Raw genomic sequence first — 11,933 nt, forward strand, 5'->3', positions numbered from 1 at the left:
CACAAGGACAAAATTTGACATCACATTGTCAAAATATTATGTTCAGACCCTCAAAACTACAGATTTGTGTTTTAGGGAACCACAAATCTGGTCTACGAAAATAAGCAGGCATCAACTAAATCTGGGTTTTGCTGAAATTCCTAACAATGGTCATCAGCAAAGGGCCAGACCACCAGAGTCATGTTCCATAGCTGCGGTCTCCAGCATCCCCAAGGCCTGGGACTATGAAACTGCAGTACATTAGCGAGAATGAGTTAGCAGTGCAATAATCATGATTTATGCATATGTTGGTAAAAATAGAATTACCCTTTCTCATTCACAATTTGATCCATAGTTCCTGTATACACACAAATCCTGCAGAAAAGAGTGATAAGATATACAATCATCAAGGTAACCTTGATACTAAAAATGCAACAAATTTATAGAACTTCAGAATGCACCCTGGGAATCTTTGATTGAGTTTCTTGATGGCAGGAGGAGCAGCAACAGCTGATATCTGCATAACAATGACTGTTTAGAAAATAATAACCATTTTCTAATCAACAAACAGATCTGTTTCATCTTTTTCATTATTATTTTTTTTTTTTTGCTTCACGAACTTACGATTCTTATCTGACTGATTTTAGCTCCACGCTCCTTAACCAGATCAACTGCTGCAGTGATTGTTCCACCTGATGGAAAACACAAGGTAAGAAGAAAGACGACCACTCAAACACAGCATGGGTATAGGAGTGAAATCAATCAGGCAAACTCAAAAAGAATGACAACCCAATATAAGAATTGGCTGTGATATACAAGGAAAAGGATTACCAGTTGCTAGCATAGGATCCACAAGGAGTATATTACATCCTTTTGGGAATCTATCAGGTAGCCTGCACTCAAAATTATGTTCCATTGATCATCAGGAAAACAAGTACCATTGGTAATTTCATACAACACTATAGCTTGCAACTCAACTATTTCAATAGATTGAACTAGGAAAAGATCTTGTGATGCATCAAATTAACTAAAAGTGTACAATAGAAAAGAGTAAGCTGGAACACAGTTCATAATCACTGTGGTTCCAACCTTGTCTGATGAAAGTGACTTCTTCATCAAGAAAATTAAATTAACTAAAGAATATTTAACAACCTCCACTATTTGTTTCCTAGCTACAAACAACAACAACAACAACAACAAAGCCTTTAAATCCCAAACAAGTTGGGGTAGACTAGAGTTGAAACCCAGCAGAAGTCATCAAGGTTCAGACACGTGAATAGCTGTTTTCCAAGCACTCCTATCTAAGGCTAAGTCTTTGAGTATATTCCATCTTTTCAAGTCTCCTTTTACTGCCTCTACCCAAGTCAACTTCGGTCTTCCTCTACCTCTCTTCATGTTACTATCCTGGCTTAGGATTCCACTACGCACCGATGCCTCTGGAGGTCTCCGTTGGACATGTCCAAACCATCTCAACTGGTGTTGGACAAGCTTTTCTTCAATTGGTGCTACCCCTAATCTATCACGTATATCATCGTTCCAAACTCTATCCCTTCTTGTATGACTGCAAATCCAACGCAACATACGCATTTCCGCGACACTTATCTGTTGAACATGTCATCTTTTCGTAGGCCAACATTCTGCACCATACAACATAACATGTCTAATCGTCATCCTATAAAACTTGCTTTTTAGCTTCTGTGGTACCCTTTTGTCACATAGGACACCAGATGCTTGGCGCCACTTCATCCACCCCGCTTTGATTCTATGGCTAACATCTTCATCAATATTCCCATCTTTCCGTAGCATTAATCCTAAATATCGAAAGGTATCCTTCCTAGGCACTACTTGACCTTTTCAAACTAATATCTTCCTCCTCCCGAGTAGTAGTGCCGAAGTCACATCTCATATACTCAGTTTTAGTTCTACTGAGTCTAAAACCTTTGGACTCCAAAGTTTCTCGCCATAACTCCAGTTTCTGATTCACTCCTGTCCGGCTTTCATCAACTAGCACTACATCGTCCGCGAAAAAGCATACACCAAGAGATGTCCCCTTGTATGTCCCTTGTGACCTCATCCATCACTAAGGCAAATAGATAAGGGCTCAAAGCTGACCCTTGATGTAGTCCTATCCTAATCGGAAAGTCATCCGTATCTCCATCACTTGTTCGAACACTAGTCACAACATTGTTGTACATGTCCTTAATGAGCCCGATGTACTTCGTTGGGACTTTATGCTTGCCCAAAGCCCACCACATAACATTCCTTGGTATTTTATCATAAGCCTTCTCCAAGTCAATAAAAACATGTGTAGGTCCTTCTTTTCTCTATACCGCTCCATAACTTGTCTTATTAAGAAAATGGCTTCCATGGTTGACTTTCCAGACATGAAACCAAATTGGTTCATAGATGCCCCAGTTATTGCTCTCAAGCGATGCTCGATAACTCTCTCTCATAGCTTCATAGTATGGCTCATCAACTTAATTCTCCGGTAATTAGTACAACTTTGAATATCCCCTTTATTCTTGTAGATCGGTACCAATATACTTCTCCACTCGTCAAGCATCTTGTTCGATCAAAAAATATGGTTGAACAACTTGGTTAGCCATACTATAGTTATGTCCTTGAAGCATCTCCACACCTCGATTGAGATACCATCCGGTCCCATCGCTTTACCTCCTTTCATCCTTTTCAATGCCTCTCTGACATCAGATTCTTAGATTCTCCGCACAAAGCGCCTATTGGTGTCATCAAAAGAGTCATCCAACTGAAAGGTTGTGTCCGTATTCTCACAATTGAACAATTTATCAAAATACTCTTGCCATCGATGTCGGATCTCATCCTCTTTCGCCAAGAGATACTCTCTTTCATCCTTAATGCACTTAACTTGGTTGAAGCCCCTTGTCTTTCTCTCACGAACCCTAGTCATTCTATAAATGTCCTCTCCTTCCTTCGTACTCAAATGTTGGTAAAAATCCTCGTACGCTCTACCATTTGCCACACTTACAGCTCGCTTTGCAGTCTTCTTTGCCACCTTGTATATCTCTATGTTGTCCACACTCCTGTCATGGTACAAACGTCTATAGCATTCTTTCTTCTCCTTAATAGCCCTTTGGACTTCCTCGTTCCACCACCAAGTATCTTTAGCCTCGCCTCCACTTCCTTTGGTTACTCCACACACCTCTAAGGCCACCTTCCGAATGTTGGTTGCCATCTTCTCCCACATGTTGTTTATGTCCTCTTCTTCCTTTCAAGAGCCCTCTTTGATAACCCTTTCCCTGAATACCTCTGACGTCTCCCCTTTCAGTTTCCACCACTTTATTCTTTCAATCTTAGCTTGTTTATCTCTACAGGCACGCACCTAAAACGAAAGTCTGCCACCAAAAGCTTATGTTGAGAAACAACACTCCCCTGATATCACCTTGCAACCCAAGCATGCTTGTTTGTCCTTTCTTCTTGCGAGGACAAAGTCAATCTGGCTAGAGTGTTGTCCGCTACTGAAGGTCACTAGATGACATTCTCTCTTTCTAAAGAAAGTGTTGGCTACCATCAGGTCAAAAGCTACCGCGAAGTCCAAAACTTCCTCCCCCTCCTGATTCCTACTACCATACCCAAAACCTCCATGAACTGCCTCGAAACCTGCGCTTGTAGTTTCCTAGCTACAAACAAACTACATTTTTATTGAGATAATATTTCGTTCTGCCAAATGAAGTTACATAGCTTTAGTAGAGCCCCAACTACTGTGTTATAACATATCAACGACATTTTTTATCTAAATGCAAAACAAAAAGAATGGCACCTACTTATTTAAGTAAACAGAGGGCAGCAGCGTTGTCTCATCCCTGGACATACCTTCATTTAGTATAGGTAAAAAAGGAACATTAGCAGTAATCAATAAGCATGCTTAAATAAATACATAAATTTATCTAGAAAACTAGACCAGTTTTTATGTGCTAAATTTGTCCAGTAAAAGAAAAGTTGAAGCACACCATGTGTTTCTGGACATACTAGTAGCATATTCATCAGCAGAAAGTGTTTCGATCAAATATGATGTTCTTTGTAAGTCAAAAGATGAAAACATATTGCATCACAAACATCAGCAAGTGAGAAATTGAGTTTTTTTTTCCCAACAAATCAAAAGTTATTTTTTCTCACCTAAATGGAAAGTTCTAGTTGATGGCAAAATTGATGCTGCAAGATCTGCAAGAGCAAGCCCTGCTCTAAGAATAGGTACAATCTGAAATATATCAATAAAATTCAAGGTTATTTAATAATAATGCCAAATTTGCAAAAAGATACATTGAAGAGAAATACAAACCATGATTGGCTCCATCTCACTGACAGATTCAACAACCGCAGTGCCCACAGGTGTCTGGATCTCCCGTGTTACTGTCGGCTACCAGAAGAAAGTGGAGAACTATCTCAATGATCACATACTCAACGAAATAAAATTCATCATTACTGACTGCCCAGAATAAAATACATTACAAGTTTCCTTTTCACATCGCAGTGATCATTATTTTCACATCTACCCTAAATTTATCTTAACATCAAACACTTGCATTAGCACCACCAAATAAAGCATTTCCATCTAGTTTTAGGTAAGAATTAGGAACATACCAACCAATCCCGAGTTGCCTCATAGATTAGCAATCTCCCTAACTCCCCCATTGCACTCCCTGCAATTAATTGTCACCAGTAAAGCACGACGCACCAAGAATAAGGACGAGATTCAGAAGAACAATAAAAAAAAGGCACAGCACTCACTGAAGGCATGGGAAGGGGTGGAGTGATCGCGGAGCACTGAGACCCAGTGGCTGATCAGCGGGTGCCCCGGCACCACCACCTGCCAACGGCGCAATAAACCACCAACACCTTGATCTCCGACGAGTATTACGGCACCAATCACTAATACAACGTGGGAGCAGGTGGGTTCGTACCTTGAAATCGTCGGCGGCCGCCGGTCCGTTGTTACAGTTCTCCATCCTCCGTACTCAAGATTGGGACCTTTGCTGGAGGCCTTTAGGGTTTTAAGTGAGTCAGCATTAGGACGAAAAGCAATCGGCGGCAAGGGGAGGCGGCGGGATGGGAGTGCAGGATGGCAAGTTGGGAAGGCGGCGGCAGTGGCGGATTCCATAAACGAGCCAAGGGGGGTGCTGAACAATAGAAGGCTAGGAAGACTAGAAATTTTACTAGCCGTATACTAATCGATATAACAAAGATTTATATCAATTCAAAGTCCTAAACAATTAAGTGGAACATTGAAATAGAAAAGTACCAAATCAAGAGCCTTCCATAGCAAAAAACAAAAAACACATATGCTTTCACGATGTAACCCATCAATTCGCTTCCTATAAGCCCTGGACCAGCAACTATTTCATCCATATTAAGTTCAATCCGCAGTTTTTTTTTACTCAATCCGGCTATCTCACTACTCTTTGATACATATTTCTTAGGCCTTATTTAGTTCCTCCCCAAAAGTTTACACCCTATCCCATCGAATGTTTGGACACATACATGGAGTATTAAATATAGACTAAAAAAATAACTAATTGCACAGATTGCGACTACTTTGCGAGACGAATCTTTTAAGCCTAATTAGTCCATGATTTGACAACAAAGTGCTACAGTACACACATGTGCTAAAGACGGACTAATTAGGCTTAATAAATTCGTCTCGCGGTTTACTGACAGATTCTGTAATTTATTTTTTATTAGTATCCGAACACCCCATGCGACATCCCCATGTGACACTCCAAAACTTTAAACCCTGAAACTAAACAAGGCCTTAGAGATATGAAGTGTTGCAAAGTAAAATGCAATTATTAGTAACTAGATAAGTATTCAGTACATATGGGCGGCTCTTAGCCTGTCACCTCTCACCGTGCGACACTGCTGCGACGTGCTGGTCCAGGGCCGTGGAGCGACGGGGGCAGGGGCCGGGAGCCGGCCAGCGCCAGCCGCAGTGCCGCACGCCCAGGCCACGGAGGACAGAAGGGGACAGGAGAGAGAGGAGCTGCCGCCTGGACGGGGGCACGGGGATGCGAGGACGGGCGACGGGGGCACGGGGCGACTCGCGACTTCGCGAGCGGCGAGCGCTACGGCCGCTCGAGTCGGGGACGGGACGAGCCGCCGGCTGGGGCTGAAGCTAGGGATACCGGTGTTTTTGGGCTGGGCTGTGAAGACTTGCTCTGTGTTAATTCGGTCCCGCGGGGGGGTGGCGGCGGGCGGGCGGCCGCCCCTGGTCGGCGGGGAATTAGGGATGGATGGGCGTGTTTCTGCAATTGTGCTCCATAAGCGCGTGGTTGGACCATACATGGGCCAGGCTAGGCCATGTTTGCTACTCCCTTGGTTAAAAAAAATCGTCTAAGATTTATATAGGTTAAATTTGGTTTAATTAAGTTTATAGAATCTTCTTAAAAAAGTAAGTTTATAGAAAATACTATTAGTAATGTTTTTATCTGTTAATAAACTATAGTCACGTAATAATCATTTTCTTAATTTTTTGGTCTTCTTTGTTTTTTTAATAAACACGGTTGGTCATAACTTGTAAGCACGTCTATGCTTAGAAGCAGATCGAGAAACATTATATTTTGGAAGTAAAAATAGATAAAGCTAAAATCGTGGTTAACTTGTGAACTTATTTAATTTGATGTATTCATAATAACCTTAATGTGTTATCATGATACTTTTAAATCTATTATCGCATCATTTCTAAAAAAATGTTCTTAATATTTGTAGCACATGTTAGCAAAAATGATATGGGTCCATCCATGCTACCTATTGTACCAATGAGGCCATAGCTTTTAGGTAAAACTAGAAGGTACTCCGCGTGTTACTACCGAGATTGCAAAAAAAAATAAAAATGAAATTAAGTAGAGATGATATGGATAGCTTGTATTAAAAGGTTAAAAGTTAGTGGCATGGTATGTCTATTAATGAAAGATGATGTGAATAGTTAGTGGAACATGATGTGGATGTTTGCATGTTGAGATAAACTCGAGATGATGTGGATAGCTTGCATTAAGAGGTTGGAAGTTAGTGACATGACATGGCTATTAGTGGAAGATGATATGGATGTCTTGCATGTCGAGAGAGAACTTGAGATGACGTGGATAGCTTGCATTAAGAGGTTGGAAGTTAGTGGCATGACATGGCTATTAGTGGAAGATGATGTGATTCCAAACTTCAGGCAACTTTTCATATAACCAAGAGATGTTCATGCTTATGTGATGCACATGCAAGAGACATGATTAACACTACTCAAGCACATTTTGCAAAGGGTTAACATTAAGCAAAATAGTTTGTCTCTATCTTTAAAAGTTTAAGTTAGGTCTCATTTTTTAAACAATTGAACTAAACACCTCTGTCACCACTTGCAAGATTATGAACTAGAGCTCATGATCACCATTGGATATGTCTTGTTTGAGACTTGAGTTTCGTCTTAACTTGAGACTGACAACTAGGGTGTCACAGTCTACCTATGGATAATGGAAGACCTGGCATAGCTGAAGTCATCTTTGTAATTTTCTTTTAGACCCTTTGGTCATTTTGTAATAAAGTTAATGTATGTACATAAACACTAATATGTATCACTAATTGTCTTGTATGTATGAAGAAACTGATCTTGGCATACATCTGATGTGCATTCGATTCCTTGAAACTGGGTGTGACATACGGTCAGCGCAAACCGTTCCCAATCTTGCGCCGTGATTAACATTGTTGCCAAATGGATCGAAACAAACTTCAACATGATGCACATCGTCACCTAGGAGGATCATCAGGTGTGACCAAAATGATTTCTGGTCATGTGGTATGGTAGGTGCAAATCATGCTCTGATCTTGCGCCGAGATTAATAGTCTTCAAACGGAACGAAATAAGCTTCCACTTAGACGCATGACACCTAGGAGGATCATCGAGTGCGACCAAATTGATTTTCACTAGTGGTACAGTGGATGCAAACAATGCCCCAATCTTGCATTAAGATTGACGCTATCTCCAAATAGACCGAAATGAGCTTTCACTTGGCCCACGTCTTCTAGGAGGACCATTAGTGCAACCAAAAGGATATCCGACACTGTGGTAGAGTCGGCATAAACTGTGCCCCGATCTTGCGCCGAGATTAACACTATCTCAAAATGAACCAAAACGTGCTTTCAATTAACCCATGTCACCTAAGACGACCATAGGGTGCGACAAAAATTATTTCTAAGCCTGATGGTACGATCGGCACAAACAGTGTCCCTATCTTGCGCTGAGATTAACACTGTCTCGAAATGGACTAAAATGAGTTTCTGCTTGCTCTACATCTCCTAGGAGTACCATCAAGTGCGATAGAAGTGATCTACAAGCTTATGGTACGGTCCGTGCAACAACCTATGGTCTAGTCTTGCACTGAGATAAACACTATTGCTAAACAGATCAAAACAGTCTTCAACACGAAGCACCTAGGATCATGAGGTGCGACCAGTACAAACCGTGCCCTGATCTTGCGACGAGATTATCATTATCTCCAAACCGAATGGAACGAGCTTCCACTTGGACCCATGTCACCTAGGAGGACCATTGCATGCAACCATATCAATTTCTAAGCCTATACTACAGTCGTCGCAAGCGGTGCCCCAATCTTGCGTCGAGATTAATGCTATATCCAAACCGACCAAAAATGAGCTTCCACTTGATCCACATCTCTTAGGAGGACCATCAGGTGCAACCAAAATGATCTCTGATCATGTGATATAGTTGATGCAAACGGTGCACCAATCTTGCATCATGATTAACATTGTCTGCAAACAAACTGAAACAAGCTTCCACCTAACCCATGTCACCTAGAAGGACCATCAGGTGTGACCAAAATGGTTTCTAATCCTATGGTATGGTCGATGCAAACTGTGCCTCGATCTTATGTTGAGACTAGAAGTATCTCCAAACGGACCGAAAAGAGCTTCCGCTTGTCCCACAACACCTAGGAGGTCCATTGGGTGTGACCAAAGTGATTTGCAAGCCTATGGTATGGTCTGTGGAACCGTGCTCCGATCTTGCATAGAGCTTATCACTTTAGCTAAATAGATTGAAACAAGCTTCAATGTGATGGACGTTACCTAGAAGGACCATCGGGTGCGACCAAAATGATTTCCGATCCTACAACACTGTTGGCGCAAACTGTTCCCCGATCTTGCGCCGAGATTAACAATATTGCCAAATGGATTGAAACAAACTTCAACATGATGCACATCACCTATGAGGACCATCAGGTGCGACCACAATTATTTCCGATCCTATGGTACGGTTGGCACAAACTGTGCCTGGCTCTTGTACCGAGATTAACATTGTCTCGAAATAGAGCAAAACGATCTTCCAATGAGACCAATGCCACATAGGGGACCATCGGGTGTGACGAAACCGATTTCTCAGCTTGTGGTACAGTCGACGCAAATAGTGAACCAATCTTGCGTCCAGATTAACGCTATATGTGTTGACAGCAAAATTATGTTCAAGAAGAGGGGACCTCGAGGTCTAAATTTGTCAAAGGAAAGCCAAAGATATTCAGCAAGGATCGGCTAACCAGGTCGAAATCAAATAAATAAGATGAGATCATCGTTCCAAGATAATGGGCCCAATTGGCAGAAATGGCCGGACTCAGCAAGAGACGCATCGGGTTCCATAGAAAGGAAATATTAGAGTCCAAGTTATCTTAAATTAGAAAGTTTTGTTTTCTTTTCTAAGTTTTCGTAACCGGTCTTGTTCAACCAGGACTCATAGTCAAGCCTCGGGTATAAATAGTGAGCGCCGGCTATTGTAATAGACATCTCTCATCGATCAACAAAACAAATATCTTTACTTTTCGGCTCACGCCACCCCTTAGGAGTAGGAGTAGAGTAGATTTCGACGAGTTCTTTGGGCAAGCAGGGTTGCATCGGATGAACTGACCTCCGACTTGTTTGTGAGTATCCGTCACAACTTATATTGTTACTTGTGAGGCTGCAACAGACAACTGATCTCTTGCAAGTCGCGGTATAAGTTAGTTATCGATCTATATTGTTATTTGTAAGGCTGAAACATATGACTGATCTCTTACAAATCACAGTATAGATCAGTTATCGATTCGTATCAACCTTTACAAAGCTGCAACAGATGATTGATCTCTTATAAATGTTGGTATTAATCAAAGTTATCGATATCGTGCTAAATAGTTTACTGTTTAACACAATGTCACCAATTGCCAGATCTAGATTGAGATTTGTTGGTCTTATTATTTTGATCTATCGTCTGCCAATTATTATCACAGTTGAATTCAATTCTTGACGTTAGATCCAGTTTGATGACTAATCCATCTCGATCTTGATCGTACATGGCGGGTGCCTGAGGTCGTGTTTTGTTAAGAGATAGATTCATTGATCGCCATTATCCGGTATGACTCCGCTATCAATGCTGCATCAGCTGACTCGATCTGTTGATAGTGTGTCAGATTGGACATTGTCGGTTAATAGATCTATCTATTAAGAAGAGCACGACGTCAGCCGCTCGTTATGTCTCCATCTGCTATTTAGCCGATGGCCTGAGCTTCCACGCGTATAACATGCCTTCATGATTTCTTTGCGATGTAAGTAGATCCATCGATTCCTGGTCTCTGATCTAGGGTCCTAGTGTCAATGCTGCATCAGACGACTCGACCTGTTGATGGTACAATAGATTGAGCCTAGTTATTTGTAGTTTTATTTACATGCAACGGATGAGTGATCGTATGCTATACGATAAGATCTCCGGAATCGACTGTTTTAGTCGATAGCCCTGTATGTCAAGGATGTACTGGCTATTTACATGCTTTTACAGGCTGTTGCGTGTCAACGCGCGTGATGGCGGCGGAGGAGGTCGGCGCATCGACGGCAAGCAGCTGCCTAGCACCTGCTTGTCGGTGATGATGTATCGACTGACAGAGCCATTTCCACCCCTTCGTTCTCTGGATTTTGCAAAGAAACGTGATGGTCACTTTTAACAAAAGTTGTTGATCTATAATAGATCTCCAACTTTGATTAAAGAAGTGACATCCAAAGATCACTAGATTTTGAGATTTGGAATGTTGAACAAGGGTGCAGTGAAACTGAAATATGGGTTCAGTTTCAAGTTTTGATTAAGCTACTTTGGCATTTAATTAATGATCAACCATTAATCAAACATCACAACTAAATGCACAATAGCAAAGCTCAAGTGTAGGACCAAAGAATGGTACAAAAGTTGGCCACATTTTATTTGTGAAAATTCATGTAATAATTTACCAAAGTATGAATTTAAACACTGATTTCCAAGGACGAGCAAAATGGCTGTCTGAAAATCAACCTTAAATCCAACCTTTGGGCTCCAAATTAAACATGTTTAATTTAGAAACATCATCACTTTTTGATTCTACATTATAAAAGCACACTTTGTACTACAAGTTTTATTTTAGCAAAATTTTATATGTTTAAACAAATTCTCATATATAAATTCACAAAGAGCCTTAATTGATATTGTTGTTAACATTTCATGTATCACCTAAAACACATCATAATTAACATTAACATGCTTATAACTTAAACACGAAATGCATGAATAAATCAATACTTGCTAATTATGTTTGATGATGCTCATGATCAAACTTTTAATGGCATTTTAACATCTGGGATGTTACAATCATCCCCCCTTAAAGAAATCTCGTCCTAAGATTATGAAGTGATAAAAAGCCTTGGGTTGAGTAATGGAAAAGGAAATGTGTCAAACACATTAACTTGCAAAGAGTTCATAAAACAACAAGGGTTGGTTCGGAGATTACATCGAGATCAATTTGAAGGTTGCAAGTAACAAGGGATTTAGAAAATTCAGGAGAAGTACTGATGTGAATTCCCAAAAGGGATTCCAAGAGAGAGAAAGTACATTAATTGTGGACTATAATAGATCATGATCATAGACCCCGATAACA

At 40.9% G+C, this 11,933-nt stretch overlaps 1 protein-coding gene across 2 annotated transcripts; it reads right to left on the minus strand.

Annotated features, from left to right (window-relative positions):
* Nucleotides 1-6: 6 nt before the first annotated feature.
* Nucleotides 7-5,998, minus strand: LOC136532013 (uracil phosphoribosyltransferase-like). 2 transcript variants are annotated; one of them, XM_066524651.1, is made up of 12 exons: nt 5,860-5,998; nt 4,917-4,996; nt 4,744-4,822; nt 4,597-4,655; nt 4,295-4,372; nt 4,132-4,213; nt 3,780-3,828; nt 811-872; nt 604-671; nt 441-496; nt 307-354; nt 7-230 (listed from the first exon to the last, which is right to left on the minus strand). In XM_066524651.1, the coding sequence occupies exons 2-12, from the start codon at nt 4,959-4,961 to the stop codon at nt 179-181; spliced, it is 678 nt and encodes a 225-aa protein (XP_066380748.1). In that variant the 5' UTR covers nt 4,962-4,996; nt 5,860-5,998; the 3' UTR covers nt 7-178. The 2 variants fall into 2 exon arrangements, with proteins under 2 accessions (XP_066380748.1, XP_066380749.1); XM_066524652.1 differs by having other exon boundaries at nt 5,853-5,989.
* Nucleotides 5,999-11,933: the final 5,935 nt, after the last annotated feature.

The sequence above is a fragment of the Miscanthus floridulus genome, unplaced genomic scaffold, assembly GCF_019320115.1.
Source record: "Miscanthus floridulus cultivar M001 unplaced genomic scaffold, ASM1932011v1 fs_504_4_5, whole genome shotgun sequence".
Lineage (NCBI taxonomy): Eukaryota > Viridiplantae > Streptophyta > Magnoliopsida > Poales > Poaceae > Miscanthus > Miscanthus floridulus.

Coding starts and splice junctions, on each gene's coding strand:
- LOC136532013 (XM_066524651.1), bottom strand. CDS start 4,961: ATGGAGAACTGTAACAACGGACCGGCGGCCGCCGACGATTTCAAG. Junction 4,823..4,916: donor CGGCCGCCGACGATTTCAAG/GTACGAACCCAC, acceptor CGCCGTTGGCAG/GTGGTGGTGCCGGGGCACCC. Junction 4,656..4,743: donor CACCCCTTCCCATGCCTTCA/GTGAGTGCTGTG, acceptor AATTAATTGCAG/GGAGTGCAATGGGGGAGTTA.